General features: G+C 34.9%; 1 protein-coding gene and 1 long non-coding RNA gene across 5 annotated transcripts in view; one reads left to right on the top strand and one right to left on the bottom strand.

Annotated features, from left to right (window-relative positions):
* Window positions 1–1556: 1556 nt before the first annotated feature.
* On the top strand, window positions 1557–14311 carry LOC107555177 (solute carrier family 46 member 3). 4 transcript variants are annotated; one of them, XM_016237885.1, is made up of 7 exons: window positions 1557–1704; window positions 2258–2297; window positions 2447–2655; window positions 7221–8085; window positions 12659–12742; window positions 13022–13178; window positions 13700–14277. In XM_016237885.1, exons 3-7 carry the CDS (start codon window positions 2467–2469, stop codon window positions 13794–13796), a joined length of 1392 nt encoding a protein of 463 aa, XP_016093371.1. In that variant the 5' UTR covers window positions 1557–1704; window positions 2258–2297; window positions 2447–2466; the 3' UTR covers window positions 13797–14277. The 4 variants fall into 4 exon arrangements, with proteins under 4 accessions (XP_016093371.1, XP_016093369.1, XP_016093370.1 ...); XM_016237883.1 differs by lacking the exons at window positions 1557–1704; window positions 2258–2297 and adding an exon at window positions 2086–2225 and having other exon boundaries at window positions 13700–14274; XM_016237884.1 differs by lacking the exon at window positions 1557–1704 and having other exon boundaries at window positions 2220–2297.
* Window positions 14312–14459: 148 nt separating this feature from the next.
* The window catches only part of LOC107555178 (uncharacterized), a 10032-nt gene continuing 3155 nt past the window's right edge, over window positions 14460–21336 (bottom strand). Inside the window, exons 2-3 of the long non-coding RNA XR_001605142.1 lie at window positions 20899–20905; window positions 14460–14523 (exon numbers count right to left, since the gene is read on the bottom strand). This is a non-coding gene — a long non-coding RNA (uncharacterized lncRNA). The remainder of the gene's footprint in view (window positions 14524–20898; window positions 20906–21336) is intronic.

Consider the following 21336-nt stretch of genomic DNA (forward strand, 5'->3'; position numbering starts at 1 on the left):
AAAAAATATGGATTTATTCTTGTATAAAACATTACAGTTATTCCAAATAAAAAATCTGTGGGGGGGAAAAGTTGTGCTTGAATATTAGCGACCAAGCCAAGAAAACCTGCCTATGAACAGCAGATAATATAGCCGGTAGTTTATCAATTTTATAGTTACATATGAGAAGAAAATATAAATTGGGAATAAAGTTCCACAAAGACACTGGGTTCTTTCTAAACTGTTTAAGCCAATTGATCTTGAAGGTGTAACTTAAAGTACTGAAATCCAATATATTAAGACCCCCTTTATCATACGTGTTCATTACAACAGATTTTCTTATATAATGTATTGAATGCTTCCATAAAAAATTAAAGAGTAGCTGGTCAACACTTTTACCTAGTTTTGAGTCCAGAGGAACAGACTGAGCAACGTAAATAAGCCTTGAAAGGCCTTCTGCTTTTGTGAGAAGTACCCTCCCTCTCAAAGATAGATCCCTTTGTAGCCACTGGTTAAATCTTTTCTGTGTTTTATCAATAAGGGGTTGGTAATTAAGATTACATCTTTCTTTCTGATCCTTAGTAATTAATACACCTAGATAACAATTTTTTTCTTTCACTGGGATAATATGGACAGAGGATTCATTACAGTCTTTAATAGCAAAAAGTTCACACTTTTGAATATTTAAGCATAAACCTGAGGCTTTAGAAAATGAATCAATAATATTTATTCCAAGTGAAATCTGCCTGGCATCTTTAAGAAAAAGGGTTGTGTCGTCAGCAAGCTGACTGATAATCACCTCTCTTTCAGCAATAGCTACCCCTTTTAAACTGCTGGCTTTTATATGAGAACAAAAAATCTGAGCTGCAAGAAGAAAAAGGTAAGGGGAAATAGGACAGATCTGCCGAATGCCCCTCAATAATTCAAAACGACGAGTTGTTCCATGTTTTAAAATAACTGAACTACTACCGTTCATATTCAAAGTTTTAATGGCACTACAAAAAAAATGTCCAAATCCAAACTTTTCGAGACACTGAAGAATAAAATTATGTTCCAAAGTGTCGAACGCTTTATAGAAATCCAGAAAGAGAAGAAAGCTATCATCACTAATCAAATTGGAGTAATCTAAGATATCAAAAACTAAATGTATATTATTTGAGATATGTCTATTGTTAAGAAAACCAGACTGTGCCTCATCTATTATAGAATTTAAAACATTTTTAATTCTTTTAGATAATGTAAGAGCCAGGATTTTATAATCGTTATTTAATAAACTTATTGGGCGCCAATTTTCAATCAAAAGTAAATCTTTTTTTGGTTTGGGTATGAGGGTTATTATTCCTTGAGATAAACTAGGAGGAAGTTTATGGGTTTTGATACTCTCAATGAAGACATTTAAAAGGAAAGGGGCAAGAATATCTGAGAATTGTTTATAGAATTCTGCTGCAATGCCATCATTGCCAGGTGATTTGTTACATTTAAGATGTTTGATAGCATCAACTACTTCTTCTAAGACTATATCTTGATCACAGCATTCTTTCTCTAAAGCACTAATTGTATTAGTATTTTTAAGTGTCATGTAATTTGTAGACGGTCCCTCTGAAGGTAATGACGTCACACCATTCCATAGGCATGAACGTGTTTTTCAGCCTTTTAAAAACATCGAATTCTGCTTAAAAATGGATTGTAGATACTGCTCATTATAGTCGGTAATGAAAATTAATTGTAAGTATCCTTTTTAAATGCATATTAACAAAACTATTGGACACGGAAGGGCCGAATGTGCGAATATAAAACCAACTTTACCAAAGTCACCTCACCAAGGGAGCGAAATCAGACCAGAAAAAGGCTTACCAAAACAAAGTTACTGGGTTAATCTTTTTCACGTTTCCTTGGTTGGTAGATGCACCGGGTACCTGATTATAGCACTTAAAACCTGGCAAAGTCAGATTTTCATGATATGTCACCTTTAAGTACAAATCCCATTGCTATGCTTATAGCAATTTCACAACTCAACCCGCCCATTTGGAATGATTGGCAGCCTCACCAACCAATGACTTGGGTACCTTAAATTCAACTGACCAATCAGCTTCTCAAGGGCAGGAAACCAGCGTTTCATAAGGGGTTGCGATCAGTCATGTTTCATAAACAAAACAGAGAACACCGTTTAACTGTCACACTGATTACAGAAGAGTCTCAGCGGCAGAGAGGAGTTTCTGATGTAACGTTATTCTTTGAATGAAGAAGTAAGTCTGCGATCTGTTTGCATTGTTTGTAGGCCTACAAGTGAGCTGTAAGCAGACCGGTAGCTGTCCAAGGTGATCAGCAGTGTGACTTATTTGAGCTGTCATGAGTTTCGTCTTGAATTTTGATGTTGGCGTTAACTAATTATGCTTGTCTACAATTAGTCTTATCATGCGGACTTATGTTCGTTAATTAATTGTCTGTTTTTCTCTTGGCTTTGCAGTACACACTTTCCTCGACACTATGAAGAGACTGTACTTCATCGAGCCGATCGTAGCGATTTACGCGTTTGCCAGTTTTATGGTGTATCCCCTCGCGCAGCAGTACGTGTATCGCAGATTGTGGCTGGAGATCACAAACTCATCTTACCCCGTGTCCGCCAACACTTCCCAGTGCGCCGCCAACAGCACCAGCCACAGCAGACAGCGAGATGTGAGTAATGCCTACGTGTGTCATATTACACAAACACATCTACATCACATATATTTGCTTATAAATTAACTTCATTGCATTTTATATATATATATATATATACACACACACACACACATATATATATATATATATATATATATAAATATAATGTTTTTTTAAAAACATTTTTTACTGGTCGTATGAATCAGTTGCACTTGTGTAATATTCAGTTCCTGTGAAAAACTGTTCCAGTGGGTGGAGTAAACATGAATATTCATTAATTCCCATATTGTGGGCGTGTCCTTGAGACAACACGCAAACGAATGAAACTAAAAATATTAGAGCATGCTCTTCAAATCGCAACTTGTTTAATGGATTATTTCGAAAAGGTAACGAAGTTTCAATTGACCAATTAACTGCAACAGTGTCAAAACAATGCATACGTTTGTGTAATGTGACAAATCGTCCATATATCGTCCATTGTCCAGCTTGATTGATTACAGGCACACAGCAGAGCAAACAAGCGAATAACCTGTGCTAAACCAGGCTAATATAGTTTTTACTCTTTGATGTGCTAAGTTTTTGATTTCATTTGTGAGACTAATTTTTGTTTGAATAGTTTGATTAGTAGCCTCCCTAGTTATCATTGGTGACTAGTACTGCAGTGTGCTTACAACAGTGCTTGAAATAAACCTCTACAAATGTATCTGTGGCCTAATAAAATGTATATAAGTTAGTCTGTTTGAGTATGCAGTGTCATTCTTAATTTCTTGTGTATTTTGTATGTTGCCAGTGTTTCTGTTACCTATATATAGCTACATACCTACTGATAATTTTTGTTGCAGTTAAAATGCTAATCATTATAACAAAAATTGCAGTTTGGAATTGATTAAATAATACAGTGCATAAACCTTTAAAGGACTGTTATGATGGCACATTCTTCTTGGACATAGGTCAGCAGCTACTCCCAAGAATATTATTTTATTTTTATTTTAAGAAATCATACATATGTCATCATCACCAATGTCATAATATGGCTTTGTTTTGCTTTTGTGATGTTTCCACATATATTGAATTTCTTGTGTATTTTGTATGTTGCCAGTGTTTCTGTTACCTATATATAGCTACATACCTACTGATATTTTTTTGTTGCAGTTAAAATGCTAATCATTATAACAAAAATTGCAGTTTGGAATTGATTAAATAATACAGTGCATAAACCTTTAAAGGACTGTTATGATGGCACATTCTTCTTGGACATAGGTCAGCAGCTACTCCCAAGAATATTATTTTATTTTTATTTTAAGAAATCATACATATGTCATCATCACCAATGTCATAATATGGCTTTGTTTTGCTTTTGTGATGTTTCCACATATATTGATCATCGTGTAAAGTCACTGGTTCAGATTGGATGTAAGAGCCACTGGTAGCTGATCACTGTGTGAACTGGAAATACGTGGAGGCTGTTTTAATAATCATCTCAGACTCCAGACACTCACTTAATTTTGTATTGCTTTATCCCACATGCACATATTGTTTTGAAAGTTTCCTTGTCTTTTCAGTTTGAGTTATATTCATAAAGCAATTACTTCCGTACTTGCCATTTAATGAATGTAACGAATATTTATATAATCTACAATATAATTTTTATGTTTTTAATTTGCTATAAAGAGTCAAAATAAAAGACTATAAAAGATAACATTTTATTTGTTAACCTGCATGTCATGTTGCTATTAACCGACATCAGAGAACTGTGAACATGAAAGTGTGTTCTATACTATATACTAACTTTAATTAATCTTAGAAGATATTACTCTCAGGAGGAGTTGGGAGAACAGAGTTTGGCTGACAAAAATGTTTGGGAATCCCTGTCCAACAATGTTGAAGATCAGAAATGGTTTCATTGTACAGTATATACTTGAAAAATTAGAAAAACACTTTTGAATGAGATTTTCAAATAGTAAGCATGATTAACACAACACTGTGGATCATGACAATTTGGATGCTTTTACACACCATTCTTAAACATATGACATGAAAGTAGGTTGTTTTTCAGTGCAACATATAGTCAAAGAACAGACACATTTTAAAAGGACAGTTCATTCAAAAATAAAAACATGTTGTTTCAAGGTTGTATGACTCATTCTTCTGTAGAAGACACTTTGAGAAATAATGACAGAGTTGTCATTTTTGGGTGCACTTATACCTTTAATCTATTATTGCTTGGAGATTGGTGATTCCCAAACAGGCGAATGTGGAAAGATTTTGATGTTTTTTTTTTAAACAAATAAAAAAAGCTTAAAAATATTAATAATAAAAAGGAAATATGTGACATATTTGCACATTTACTTGTAAGACATAAATAATTCTACATGATATCCAGTAAAATATGAAGAAGAAAAAAAGAACAGGATACTCACACCAGTTTTGCTTATATACATTTTATTAGGCCACAGATACATTTGTAGAGGTTTATTTCAAGCACTGTTGTAAGCACACTGCAGTACTAGTCACCCATGATAACTAGGGAGGCTACTAATCAAACAAAAATTAGTCTCACAAATGAAATAAAAAGCTTAACACATCAAAGAGTAAAAACTATATTAGCCTGGTTTAGCACAGGTTATTCGCTTGTTTGCTCTGCTGTGTGCCTGTAATCAAGCAGGCTGAACAGCTCAGATGATTTATCATATAACACAAACTATGCATTGTTTTGACACTGTTGCAGTTAATTCTTCACATTGAAACTTCGTTATCTTTTCGAAATAGTGCACACTCTTCAACTCACTTTAATTGATTATTTTCATTTCCATTCGTTTGCGCGTTGTCTCAAGGACACGCCCACAATATGAGAAGCAATGAATATTAATGTGAACTCCACCCACTGGGACAGTTTTTCACAGGAACTGAATATTACACAACACCCTCAAGTTCACACAGGTGTCTAGCTGAGTAGCCACAGGTTCATCGCATTAACCGTGTTAGTATTGTCATGTCCACTTTTTAAGTTTTTTTTTTTTTCCAAAGATAAAATCTGCTAAAAAATATAGGTATTCTCAGGTTTTGGTGTTTGTGCTTATTTCCAGAATACATTTCTTTGTGTGTATTTGGGTTTATTTAGGCCACTTGTGGGCTTGTTTTGTCAGACTAGTTTTTCTTGTGATATCTGGCAACACAGGTTATTTATTTATTTGATCAAAATATTTGTGACTATAATTTCCAGTATTTTGATGAACATTTTTTGAAAAAAATATTTTTTATTATTAAGATTTACTATATATACACCATATTTACCAAATAGGCCTATTATGTATGACATTAAATTTACAATACATGACAGAAAAAAAGCAGAAAGTTGGTATATTCAAGTAGGCTACAAAATACTAAAGAAATGTAATAATCCAATGTAAACTAAAACCTCACATGTCTTCAGTTTATGAAATTAATAAACCGATATGACTGACAAATTATGCATGATCACTGCATAATGTGACTTTTTGTAATGTTTAGCTTGAAAAGTATGTTTGTGCTATCTTTCTTATACATTTTTTTTATTTGATATTATCCTATTGTTATTTTTGTATAATTGTTATCCAGTGACATTCATACATTTTAAATATGGCAAAGGACCAAAAATAAAATTAGTTAAACAATTCAAAGCGAATAAATTCAATTAATTTCCGTATCTATTGTAAATGTGTGGATTTAATTCTCTGGAGTACTTCATTCTGATTGGTCCATTGCTGAACTCAGCAGTTTATATTACTCGGATAGCATAAAAATGTCTAAATTATGATTTTTGTCTATGGCAACATTATTTAACAGACCATTCATCCGGGAAACCATGTTTCCTCTGCTGGTGTTCTGTCTCTAGAAAGACAGAACACTAATAAGTAAGTAAATACTTAATAAGTAAACCTATAACTCATGAAATCAACGTTTCATTTCTATGTTTGTATGATCTACTTAGGAAGTGTGTAATAAATGGGATAATATACAGTCAGTATTGATCACCCCTGTTAGGGTTTGTTTTAAATCCCTTAAATATAGTGTGAATTAGACCTGTTTTTTAGAAAGCACTCCACAGTAGTAAAGTTTTGGTCATCAATACATAAACACATCTGTGTTTCATTTTCTCTTTCTTTTTTTTGTGTCTTTTTATAAGTTTTCTCATTTGTACCAGGAATTGCAACAAACGTCATAAGATACATATGTAATAAGTAAACCTATAACTCATGAAATCAACATTTCATTTCTATGTTTGTATGATCTACTTAGGAAGTGTGTAATAAATGGGATAATATACAGTCAGTATTGATCATCCCTGTTAGGGTTTGTTTTAAATCCCTTAAATATAGTGTGAATTAGATCTGTTTTTTAGAAAGCACTCCACAGTAGTAAAGTTTTGGTCATCAATACATAAGGAAACACATCTGTGTTTCATTTTCTCTTTCTTTTTTTTGTGTCTTTTTATAAGTTTTCTCATTTGTACCAGGAATTGCAACAAACGTCATAAGATACATATGCAGCAACAGTTTTGTTATGCACATCTGTTTCATTTCTTTTGCTCTATTTTTCAGGAGGTACAGAAAGCAGCTTCTCTGTTCTCCATGTACAGTGATTTGTCTTCCATGATCCCCAGTCTCATAGTGACCCTCCTCCTGGTGGCCTACAGCGATCAGCGTGGCCGAAAGATCACTATTATTATGCCCCTCATTGGGTCTCTGATCTATATGCTTTCATTCCTGGCGGTCTCCTTCTTCGAGCTCAACCTCTACCTTCTCATTGCCGCCAGTTTCGTAAGTGCCCTCTTTGGGGGTATCGGTACCATGCTAGGTGGCTGCTTCTCCTATGTGGCCGATTTGTGTGAGGACAGCAAGCAGAAGACCCTTCGCATGGCTGTGGTGGACATGATGATCGGCTTGTTGGCCGGTGTGGCGTCAATCTCCACGGGCTACTTCCTGCATGCAGTCGGGTTCAACTGGCCTTTCTTTATATCCGCCGTATTTCAGGCAGTTAACTTAATATACGCTGTCTTCATTCTGGAAGAAACCAGGGTGATTGACCGGTCAGAGACTGTGGCTTGTTGTCGGGCCATGCAGAAACTAGCTTGTAGTATCTGCAACTTGTTTGTGGGAGGCAGCAGTCAAAGAAAATGGGTTCTTGTGCTGTTGATTGTCACATTCTCCTCCTTATCTTTTGTTAATACGGGGGGTCTGTCCATGATCATACTTTACGAGCTCAATGAGCCGCTGTGCTGGAGCGAGATCCTCATCGGCTATGGCGCCGCGGCCAGCACCTCCATCTTTATCACTAGTTTTGTCGGTGTGTATTTGTTCTCCCGCTGTCTGCCTAACATTGCCATCGCCTTCATCGGGATGCTGTCAGTCGCTATAAGCATGTTCATGACGGCCTTCGCAAAGACCCCCCTCATGATGTTCCTCGGTGAGCATGAACATTCCCAGTCATTTTAGATTTTTTTTTTCTTATATTACTATTAATTTATAATAAATAGGGTACCACATTTACCATATTATATATATGACTCTAGATGTACAATAGTCATACATGACAGGAAAAATCTAGTTTTTTCAAATAGCAAAATTAATATAAATTTTTAGTTTTCTACATTATCCTAAATTCACTTGTTGTATTAAAAACAAGTTAGTTTAGATTATATTGTTTTATGTTTTTAATTTGCTATAAAGAGTCAAAATAAAAGACTATAAAAGATAACATTTTATTTGTTAACCTGCATGTCATGTTGCTATTAACCGACATCAGAGAACTGTGAACATGAAAGTGTGTTCTATACTATATACTAACTTTAATTAATCTTAGAAGATATTACTCTCAGGAGGAGTTGGGAGAACAGAGTTTGGCTGACAAAAATGTTTGGGAATCCCTGTCCAACAATGTTGAAGATCAGAAATGGTTTCATTGTACAGTATATACTTGAAAAATTTGAAAAACACTTTTGAATGAGATTTTCAAATAGTAAGCATGATTAACACAACACTGTGGATCATGACAATTTGGATGCTTTTACACACCATTCTTAAACATATGACATGAAAGTAGGTTGTTTTTCAGTGCAACATATAGTCAAAGAACAGACACATTTTAAAAGGACAGTTCATTCAAAAATAAAAACATGTTGTTTCAAGGTTGTATGACTCATTCTTCTGTAGAAGACACTTTGAGAAATAATGACAGAGTTGTCATTTTTGGGTGCACTTATACCTTTAATCTATTATTGCTTGGAGATTGGTGATTCCCAAACAGGCGAATGTGGAAAGATTTTGATGTTTTTTTTTTAAACAAATAAAAAAAGCTTAAAAATATTAATAATAAAAAGGAAATATGTGACATATTTGCACATTTACTTGTAAGACATAAATAATTCTACATGATATCCAGTAAAATATGAAGAAGAAAAAAAGAACAGGATACTCACACCAGTTTTGCTTATATACATTTTATTAGGCCACAGATACATTTGTAGAGGTTTATTTCAAGCACTGTTGTAAGCACACTGCAGTACTAGTCACCCATGATAACTAGGGAGGCTACTAATCAAACAAAAATTAGTCTCACAAATGAAATAAAAAGCTTAACACATCAAAGAGTAAAAACTATATTAGCCTGGTTTAGCACAGGTTATTCGCTTGTTTGCTCTGCTGTGTGCCTGTAATCAAGCAGGCTGAACAGCTCAGATGATTTATCATATAACACAAACTATGCATTGTTTTGACACTGTTGCAGTTAATTCTTCACATTGAAACTTCGTTATCTTTTCGAAATAGTGCACACTCTTCAACTCACTTTAATTGATTATTTTCATTTCCATTCGTTTGCGCGTTGTCTCAAGGACACGCCCACAATATGAGAAGCAATGAATATTAATGTGAACTCCACCCACTGGGACAGTTTTTCACAGGAACTGAATATTACACAACACCCTCAAGTTCACACAGGTGTCTAGCTGAGTAGCCACAGGTTCATCGCATTAACCGTGTTAGTATTGTCATGTCCACTTTTTAAGTTTTTTTTTTTTTCCAAAGATAAAATCTGCTAAAAAATATAGGTATTCTCAGGTTTTGGTGTTTGTGCTTATTTCCAGAATACATTTCTTTGTGTGTATTTGGGTTTATTTAGGCCACTTGTGGGCTTGTTTTGTCAGACTAGTTTTTCTTGTGATATCTGGCAACACAGGTTATTTATTTATTTGATCAAAATATTTGTGACTATAATTTCCAGTATTTTGATGAACATTTTTTGAAAAAAATATTTTTTATTATTAAGATTTACTATATATACACCATATTTACCAAATAGGCCTATTATGTATGACATTAAATTTACAATACATGACAGAAAAAAAGCAGAAAGTTGGTATATTCAAGTAGGCTACAAAATACTAAAGAAATGTAATAATCCAATGTAAACTAAAACCTCACATGTCTTCAGTTTATGAAATTAATAAACCGATATGACTGACAAATTATGCATGATCACTGCATAATGTGACTTTTTGTAATGTTTAGCTTGAAAAGTATGTTTGTGCTATCTTTCTTATACATTTTTTTTATTTGATATTATCCTATTGTTATTTTTGTATAATTGTTATCCAGTGACATTCATACATTTTAAATATGGCAAAGGACCAAAAATAAAATTAGTTAAACAATTCAAAGCGAATAAATTCAATTAATTTCCGTATCTATTGTAAATGTGTGGATTTAATTCTCTGGAGTACTTCATTCTGATTGGTCCATTGCTGAACTCAGCAGTTTATATTACTCGGATAGCATAAAAATGTCTAAATTATGATTTTTGTCTATGGCAACATTATTTAACAGACCATTCATCCGGGAAACCATGTTTCCTCTGCTGGTGTTCTGTCTCTAGAAAGACAGAACACTAATAAGTAAGTAAATACGTAATAAGTAAACCTATAACTCATGAAATCAACATTTCATTTCTATGTTTGTATGATCTACTTAGGAAGTGTGTAATAAATGGGATAATATACAGTCAGTATTGATCACCCCTGTTAGGGTTTGTTTTAAATCCCTTAAATATAGTGTGAATTAGACCTGTTTTTTAGAAAGCACTCCACAGTAGTAAAGTTTTGGTCATCAATACATAAGGAAACACATCTGTGTTTCATTTTCTCTTTCTTTTTTTTGTGTCTTTTTATAAGTTTTCTCATTTGTACCAGGAATTGCAACAAACGTCATAAGATACATATGCAGCAACAGTTTTGTTATGCACATCTGTTTCATTTCTTTTGCTCTATTTTTCAGGAGGTACAGAAAGCAGCTTCTCTGTTCTCCATGTACAGTGATTTGTCTTCCATGATCCCCAGTCTCATAGTGACCCTCCTCCTGGTGGCCTACAGCGATCAGCGTGGCCGAAAGATCACTATTATTATGCCCCTCATTGGGTCTCTGATCTATATGCTTTCATTCCTGGCGGTCTCCTTCTTCGAGCTCAACCTCTACCTTCTCATTGCCGCCAGTTTCGTAAGTGCCCTCTTTGGGGGTATCGGTACCATGCTAGGTGGCTGCTTCTCCTATGTGGCCGATTTGTGTGAGGACAGCAAGCAGAAGACCCTTCGCATGGCTGTGGTGGACATGATGATCGGCTTGTTGGCCGGTGTGGCGTCAATCTCCACGGGCTACTTCCTGCATGCAGTCGGGTTCCACTGGCCTTTCTTTATATCCGCCGTATTTCAGGCAGTTAACTTAATATACGCTGTCTTCATTCTGGAAGAAACCAGGGTGATTGACCGGTCAGAGACTGTGGCTTGTTGTCGGGCCATGCGGACACTAGCTTGTAGTATCTGCAACTTGTTTGTGGGAGGCAGCAGTCAAAGAAAATGGGTTCTTGTGCTGTTGATTGTCACATTCTCCTCCTTATCTTTTGTTAATACGGGGGGTCTGTCCATGATCACACTTTACGAGCTCAATGAGCCGCTGTGCTGGAGCGAGATCCTCATCGGCTATGGCGCCGCTGCCAGCACCTCCATCTTTATCACTAGTTTTGTCGGTGTGTATTTGTTCTCCCGCTGTCTGCCTAACATTGCCATCGCCTTCATCGGGATGCTGTCAGTCGCTATAAGCATGTTCATGACGGCCTTCGCAAAGACCACGCTCATGATGTTCCTCGGTGAGCATGAACATTCACAGTCATTTTAGAATTTTTTTTTTCTTATATTACTATTAATTTATAATAAATAGGGTACCACATTTACCATATTATATATATGACTCTAGATGTACAATAGTCATACATGACAGGAAAAATCTAGTTTTTTCAAATAGCAAAATTAATATAAATTTTTAGTTTTCTACATTATCCTAAATTCACTTGTTGTATTAAAAACAAGTTAGTTTAGATTATATTGTTCAGTTAATTCAGAAATTTTTTTAATATCCATTTTATTGATCAGCCATAACATGAAATAATTTATTGTACTGGCCAGAATTTTAATATTGGTGCATCCCAAATTTTTTTTTAAGAGGTTTGCCAATTTTAAAAAATAATAAATGAGTATTTAGCACCAAGAATTAAGGAAAAGAGAGAATAGATAAACATTCAACAATTAATAAATCACAATTACAATTTTTACAAACCATCAGAGTCAAATTACTTGTATATGTGGGTCTTCTCTTTGCTCTTAATATCTGTTGGGGTATATGGTGCACTGTATATTTTATTTTTTGGTGAAGATATAAAATTAATTATGAGCAAACAGCAGCTGTTCCTAGATTACAGCCACTGCACATCATCACGTTTTTATGTACTTATTATGTGTACAGTAATATTACAATAAAGTTTGCTCAATTAACTTCTTTGGAAACTGAACACGGCTGCACTGGTAATTGTACTAAAGGGTTATAAAAGTCATAGTGAGCTCTAAATTTGTAGACATGTAAAATAGGTGAAAATGTCTATAATTCTGGAGGCCTTGTTTGTTTAGTTAATGTGATTATTGATGTGTTTGTTACAGTGAGGATTCCTGCTATGTTTGCCATTATGCCATTCCCTGTCCTGCGTTCAATGATGTCAAAAGTCGTCTCAAAGTCTGAGCAGGGTGAGTGACTCTCTGAAAATCACTGTTCCAAAGCAAAACTCCTTATTCAGCAAGATGTTGGTCATAAGAGCTCTTCTCTGCTCAAGAGTGTTTTTGTGTGACTATGCACTGGAAAGGGATTTTTTAACATTTAAGGAAATATTATGTGAATGCTTTTTAAAAAAAATTAAAAGTAGTTTTGTTTGCACTTTCACCATGTATGTATGTATGTATGCATTCCTCCTTTTGAAGAGACAATCATATCAGACTTTTCTTTGTTTACCCTTTGTGTTTTCTCAGGAGCGCTTTTTGCCTGTCTGGCCTTTACAGAAAACCTGAGCACTTACGGGTCCTCTGCAGTTTTTAGCAGAATCTATGCGGCCACTGTGGCATGGTGTCCTGGCTTTATCTTCCTATTGGTTTCTGGACTCTGTATCATACCCATAAGTCTATTAGGGTAAGAGTTGCACTGAAACATAACCAGTTATTGATCTTTAGAATGCTGAAATGTCTAAACCGCGCATTTAAGTGCTGACTGTATTGCGGTTTGTGTATGAAAGAAGCACATTATAAATGAAATGCATTATTATTATTATATCAGATTAATGCGTTTTAGAGAGGCTTCATAAATAGGAATAAAAAAAATTATAATTTTATCTAAATAAATTAAAAATAAATAATTTAATTTCATCATATGAAAAATAGATTTGATGATATTTGAAAAAGATTATATTTAACAGTGTTATTAAATTATTAGTGTTTTTAAAGCAGAAACCTGTAGGTCTTAGAACCATTTATTCCAGATTTTAACTGACACGGTTCTGTGGTCTGTTTTGATTAATAGGCTAGTTCCTCATTTTTAAATTCCAGCTAAGGCTTACATTTCCTCTTTCCCTTTTTGCATCTGCTTGTATTTATTGTACATGAGTGTGTGTGGCTAAGAATGTTGATTCATTCTGACTTTGTGTCCCACTCCAGTATATTTAGGTGTTTCCATTCATTGGATTCTAATGACAATCAAGCACTCTTATCAGAAGATGGGACTGAAGCATCAGATGACCCACCTGTAGCTTAAAATCAAATCAAAGGGAGTTTGGATACCTCATGGTTACCCTGTGTGTTTCTTTACATTTCCTCATACCAACACAAGTCGCTGCCACGAAAAATGCATTTTTGCTGAAATGCAGTAGATGCTAATGGTGGTTTTGGAAGGGAACAGAACTTTATAGTTCTAAGGGGAAATTTTGTAAAAGAGTAAATATTTTTTTTAAATAACGATAAGAATAATTTCAGCAAAAACTAAATGTACACTTCCTTAAGAAAATAACGGTCACTTGCAAGGCAGCAACGAAACAGTATTAAAGTTTTAGGTGTGTTTAGGTTAGGCTTTGATTCTGTCATCTGCAAACAAGAATCAATACGTAGTTAATGTGAATGGTATCTATAAAAGACAAGACCAATCACAATTCAGTATGCAAATAGATGTAAGAAAGATGACCAATCCAATTCAGTATGCAAATATAACAAAGATATCATCACTGGTAATAGAAGTTGTTTAGAACTTTAGAAATTTAGGATTAAATATTGAAAATCATGGTTTGAATTGCGTCATTAAACTCTATTCAAATGGTAAACTAAACTAAAACCGAATTAATTCATTGTATGTACTAAATTAATTGCAGAAGTTTAAATACTAAGAGACTGAATGTTTGAGGAGTACGTTGCTGCCTTACAAGTCTAAAGTTTGGGCTGATGTACAATACATTCTTGTTTTGTATAGACCAACATTTACTGTAGATTTACTGTAAGATTTAGGATGCATCTTTATAGAGTTTTAAAGTTGGCTACGCTTTTCTAAGTTTGGCAGGTTTTCATTGGTCTCATATTTGTACAGATCTGGGTCATGAGCAATTCAGCCAATAAGCTCTGACCTGCCATTGACTGTCTGTCCTGTGTGGTGTAAATTTAATATACATTCTCATCTTGACAAAATCATGTCAAGATACATAAATTATAAATTAGCGTAGATCAGTTTACTTTGTTTGGAGGCTTAGCAGTGAAAAAGTGATTTTGGAGGACTGGGCACATCAGTCAGTTGATATTTGTATGTATCTGCCAGTACTTGTGCTCCTACACGCACAAACTACATTGTTTAGCACATATTTGCAATAGGAATGCATACTGAACTACTGAAAAAAAAGTAGTTAATCTCATTCATTCACAAAAACACACTTAAACCCAACTAAATTTGGTAAATTGTGTGCAGTTGTGATGTGTTGAATATGAATACATAAAGTTTCTATTATGAAATGTAATAATATAAAGGATTAATGTCTGTCAGCTTTACAGCCTATAAAACCTACTGATGTGTTATTTGAAACATATAAATTGTGCTTTCCAGACTTGGAAATGATCAGGTTCTAGCAATTATTATTATTATTTGCAAAATGTTGGTATTTAATAATAATAATAATAATAACAACAATCAGCTCATAATTCAGTTGCTTATTTAGCATCTGCTAAATGAATAAATATAAATTTACTAAATAGCTCTTTTTGAGTCCTGTTTAACATTTTATGTCAGGGGTGTCAAACTCAATTCCTGGAGGGCCGGAGCCCTGCAGAGTTTTGTTCCAACCCTGCTCCAACACACATACCATGGGTTCTGGCCCTCCAGGAATCGAGTTTGACACCCAGTTTTATTGGTAGATCACTGATTCTTAAAGTGTGGTAGGCGGGCTCCCTCTAGTGGTACGCAGAGGAATCACTGAATTAGGCCGCGTGTCCATCAAAGCGTTTAGACAGTGGGAAGTTCGCGTTTAGTTTGAGCAAACTCTGAGTTTTCGGGCTCAAGAAGGTGGGTTGGTTTTGAGCAAGCGGGTTTCGTCACAATGGTAACTTACGCTACACGGCTAGATCGCAAACCAAAGCTGGACCAATCAGCTCTGAGTAAAGTAACATATCCATCTTATTTTTCAATGCGAAAGTAAGCCGTTTTCTGTCAATGTGCGAGACCTCAGGTTCATTAACCGCTGTAGGGAAATAACGAGAAGAATAACGAAGTGCAGTAAACGGTTCGCAATACAAACCAGTGTGTTCATAATTAGGACAATCAATTAAAATAATATGATAAGACCAGTTTGAAATATCAAGCCGCTAAACGAGGTGTTTTGTACAGCTAAAAATAACCGGAAGCCAGACACAAATGGCCGCGGCCGCTCTTGCGGGAAAAATAAGGTGGATATGTCTGACGCAATAAAGTCACCCCCTTCATCTCTCACTACAAATGAAAGTTTATAGTGATACATTTTTAGAGACAAATCTTTTGCCGCTAATTGTTCATTATATTTATATATTTTAATTATGTATAATTCATATTTAATTCAATATATTCATATAATTAATTATTTCAGTTAACAATTAATATTAAACTTAGCATTGAAATGAATCAGTCAAACTGATGCTTTCCATGTTCCGTGTGATTGGCAGCTTGCCGCACACAACTCTGAGTTTGTTCATCTCTCTTCGTGCTACAGGCCACAGGTTAGGTCCACAAAGTAAGTTACCATGGTAAAGTCCCTTTAAACTGCTTTGGTGGACACACGGCATGATTGATACTTACAGCCTGTTCTTTTTTTTTTATCAAGTACTTTTTTACTTAAAAGTTAAATAAAAAAAAAACTACTGTTCTTAAATGTTAAGTACAATACATTTTCATTTAAGTACAGTTAAAAAAAACATTTAAGTACAGTAGTTTTTATGTAACTTGGGGACAATATATTTTAATTAAAATTTTTTGTTTTTATTTACCTGGATTTAAGCAAAGTGCAGTGTTAATGTTAAAACTGTGAATTTACAATGTCTATAGTGACCGACAATAATAAATATTCTTATTAGGAATAAAACTGCCTCGTTTTTAACTGTATGCATAGCTGTAGCTGAATAGTAGGCTAAGGCCTACTACCCTACTGTATTTTAATGTTGGTCATTATGGTGGTACTTGGAGAGCCAAATATTTTTTGAGGTGGTACTTGGTGTAAAAAGTTTGAAAACCACTGTGGTAAATAAATGTTTGTAGAGATGATTTTACACTACTGTTCTTAAATGTTAAGTACAATACATTTTCATTTAAGTACAGTTAAAAAAAACATTTAAGTACAGTAGTTTTTATGTAACTTGGGGACAATATATTTTAATTAAAATGTTTTGTTTTTATTTACCTGGATTTAAGCAAAGTGCAGTGTTAATGTTAAAACTGTGAATTTACAATGTCTATAGTGACCGACAATAATAAATATTCTTATTAGGAATAAAACTGCCTCGTTTTTAACTGTATGCATAGCTGTAGCTGAATAGTAGGCTAAGGCCTACTACCCTACTGTATTTTAATGTTGGTCATTATGGTGGTACTTGGAGAGCCAAATATTTTTTGAGGTGGTACTTGGTGTAAAAAGTTTGAAAACCACTGTGGTAAATAAATGTTTGTAGAGATGATTTTACATTGTGCGCTTTATCATTGTGGCCAGAAGGTGGCAGTATACATGCGCATATAAATATGACCGCACAGGAACGGCTTGGCACAGTTTTAAAAGTTACTGATCATTCGTTTTAGGGTTTTATTTTATTTATTTATTTATTTTTGTTTTTTTTCAATGAAAGTGAAGACAGGTAAGAGCTTTATATACACTCGTGATATATGATTGTATGTTCTAACTGACATTAACACTTACATTTGTAGTACAATGCGACTTTAAAGTTTAAAAACAATTTGCTTTCTAGGAAGTCACAAAGTACAAGTGAAATATATCATGCAATACAATTGTCCAAAAAAAAACAAACAAACTGTGTAAATACACAATGGAAATTAGAGGTGCCCAAAGAAAAATAGTGCTTTCCTGTGTATAAATGTAGAAATCTACTGACGTCTGTCCTGTCACACCTCCCTGTGGATTTGATTTCCAACCCCTGATGTGATGAGAGCCAGTGATCTGCAGCTCTTCATAATTGTGCAGTCAGAGTGTCTGCCTAGTGAAAGTATGATAAATCTGAAGTGTAGGGGCAGCGTGCTTCTCTGGTTTCCAAACTGAGGCTCCACACCGCTGACTCCACATGATCTACCTCACCACAGGCTGCCATCTCCCCCACACCCTCTGTTTATCTCCTTCTCTAATTTCTCTCTTTTAATCTATGTATTTCTCTTTTTGCTGTCTCCCCTTTCCATGCACTCCAACCCACACCATATACAGACACATTCTGTTTTATTTCATCTTTATTCAGATATGCAGGCACACACACACACACACGCCTGATTCACAACCCCCTGAACCGTTTGTGGTTGGCTAAGCCAGATAACACTCGCACCAACATGCCACCCAGGGATGAAACGCATCCACGCTCCTAACAAACAGTTGGACCCTTCTCTCAACGGACACATCTGGGGCTTGTTGGACACAGATGTTTTTGCAGGCCCACACTCCACGTTAGGGGTTACAGCCACATGCTGAACAGTTGGAGTCATATAAGGTAATGCGAAACTTGTTTGCAAGCAATAACTTAAAGGGATAGTTCATCCAGAAATAAAAATGTTCTGGTGATTGAAGGGCCCCTCAAGGGGTAAAGCCCAGGGGCCTCTTACAGTCCTAATGTGGCCCTGAACACCAGTACCCAGTTTTTTGCTATTTTATTTATGTACTTTTTTAATCTTATATTTGACAGGATAATAGAGAAACAAGAGTAAAGGCTGTAAGTTATAGCAATGCACTAGTGTATCTTCTTGTGAGAAGGAATATAGTATTTTAACAATAACAAAATAACTAATATGCAACTCGGTTAATGCTCAGTTAAGTAGAAGAAAAGTCAAGCAACAATGAGTAAACCCAGAGAAGACAAACTGATATTGCAGAGTGGTGTGTGCATGGAGCTAATAGTCTGTCGGATTTTTCAGCCACATCCCTCTTGAGCACTTCACATGCTCTGCTGGCCAAAAGATTTTGTAAATTCATATTCTGAATAATGACTAGATAACTGCTGTAGCGTGTTTACAGTATTTTACAATTATGATATAAATCCTGCCATTGGCTGGCTTCATCCACAACACCCAGATCATAACAGGACAGGTATGGAGAGTGTCTCAGGTCACTGAGAGTGTGCCAGCGCAAACCACGGTGAAAATCTCCCCTGCTCAGAGACCGATATGAGAAGAATGCGGTTAAAACCTCTTTGGTTTGAACGTTAGCCAGCAGAATGAATTTTGGATGCTGTGGTACACTCGTATATTATGTGTCTGTTGAACATGTATAAAATATTTTTGTAATATTTTGTATATAAAAATTACAACTAATATTTTATATACTTCTAATATTTGTATATAAACATTTTTAATGAAAAAAAAATAGATTGAATTTTTATGTTGTAAACGAGATTATGTTGTTGACCAGATTTAATATAAATTATATTAATTAATATATAAATGATTAATTACGATAATTAATAAACAATGATGTAAGTGAATGACAGTTTTCTTCATGTTGAACCTCAAAAGCACTGGCATTGTTTCCATTGCTTTTGCATCATCTCACTTGGAGTCCTTTTCTCTTTGTTTCCCCTGAAATGTCAAAACATTGTTTTTGTTCGCCTGTCGCTATGTACTGTTTGCTCTCCCCATGTAATTTCTTACAGGCTTGTTTGTATTTAGCTGACGCTCTAGCAGTGGGTGAACGCTTTGTGCCTCACCCATAATTACAATGTTTCAATGCCCTGCAGCTTGGCTCTGTGGGAGGGTAAGCTTCACTTACTAGTGCCACTGAACTCACTATATCACTGCAAAGGCAGAGACGGATACTACGTCTGTCTAATAATTGTGTAATTGTATGTTTTCAGTATACATCTGTTGCATTGTAGCTAGTGGTTTCTCTTTCTTAATTGCAAGATGCTGTCATTTCATATAATATTAGCTTATTAACAGCATGAGCATATACATTGTACTACCATTCAAAAGTTTGGGGTCAGCAAGTAAAAAAATAAAATAAAAATAAATTAATACATCTATTCAGCAAGGATGCATTCAATTGATCAAAGTTGAGAGAAACTTTTATAATGTCACTAAAGATTTCTATTTCAAGTAAACGTTGTTCTATTTATCAAAGAATCACGGTTTTCACAAAAATATGAAGTGACAACTCTTTTCAAAATTGATAATAATAATAAGAAATATTTCTTGAACACCAAATTGTTATATTAAAATGATTTCTGAAGGATCATGTGACACTGAAGACTGGAGTATTGATGTTGAAAATTCAGCATTGCCATCACAGGAATAAATTACATTTTACAATATATTAAAATAGAAAACAGTTCTTTTAATTGTAATAATATTTCACCGTAATAAATGCAGAGATTCCTTTCAAAAATGTTTAAAAATCTTACAGACCTTATGTCATCATTTCTCCTTTTGTGTTCATGGAAGAAAGAAAGTCATACAGGTTTGTAACAACATGAGGGTAAAGAATAAATGATGAGAGAATTTCCATTTTTGGTGAACGATCCCTTAACCTAACCATTTTGCTCATATTTTATTCATGCAGCTCATGTTTCGATGACAGCAAGCTCACCATAAAAACCAGCACCATATTACATTGCCAGGATATGTGGAGAGCCCTGTTCCTTCCTTCTGTCTCCCATCTCCCTCTGACCACATTGCTGTTACAAATTGACAGGCTATTTATTTTCTCTCAAATATAGATTAAAACACCGCATTTCAAACCACAGGGCAAGTCCTCCATAGGCCCGTTTGTCTCTTCCACTCAAACCCAATCTGAGGCATCTCAAGGCCAGTCCACCTCTGCCGTTCTGCCCCAGGAGGGGTGAGTCTCACATGGAGCTCAGGTCTGTCCAGACACAGCTGCTTCATCTCCACTGACAGGGAACTTTGTGCTGTCGATCTAGTCCTTTTTATATTGTGGTGAAGGAATCTATCCAAGGAAACCTTTCATGTTTCGAAAGCATTACTTTGTGGTTTATATTTATAGGAGACTGATTAAATGATTTTTATGTGCTATACAGGAAGATATACATTTCAAATTTGAATCATAAGCAATGCAGAAGTGCAGGATGGAAAAGCAAATAGAAAGGAATATCTGTGGTATTTATAATTAGAAATCAATTAGATTCAATGAAACTAATCTACTCTGCAGTGCTGATTATATGTGCTATATGTTTAGATCTGAAATAGTATGATTCACAGCATCCTCTTCATGCACAACAGTCATCGAAAGGTTAGTGTGTCAGTCAATAACTGTTTAATTCTTGTCTGTGTCTGTGATTACCTGCTGCATCCACACAGTTCAGTTCATGCTCAACTGCAGGCCATTTCATTGTCTATTGATTTCTGCTTATCTGTAGCAGTGGGGGACTGCAGTACAATCCTCAGCTCATGAGAGCATTAAAAGCTTCTGCGGTTTCCCTTGCAAATGTCTACTTGGATTTAAAAAAACATTTTAATTTATGTCAGTTAGTAATAATAGCAATATTGGCCATAACATATTGGCCAAATAGTATGTATATATATATATACTGTATGTGTGTGTGTGTGTGTGTGTGGGGGGGGGGGGGGGGGG

Source organism: Sinocyclocheilus grahami, unplaced genomic scaffold, assembly GCF_001515645.1.
Source record: "Sinocyclocheilus grahami isolate Dianchi unplaced genomic scaffold, SAMN03320097.WGS_v1.1 scaffold526.1, whole genome shotgun sequence".
NCBI lineage: Eukaryota > Metazoa > Chordata > Actinopteri > Cypriniformes > Cyprinidae > Sinocyclocheilus > Sinocyclocheilus grahami.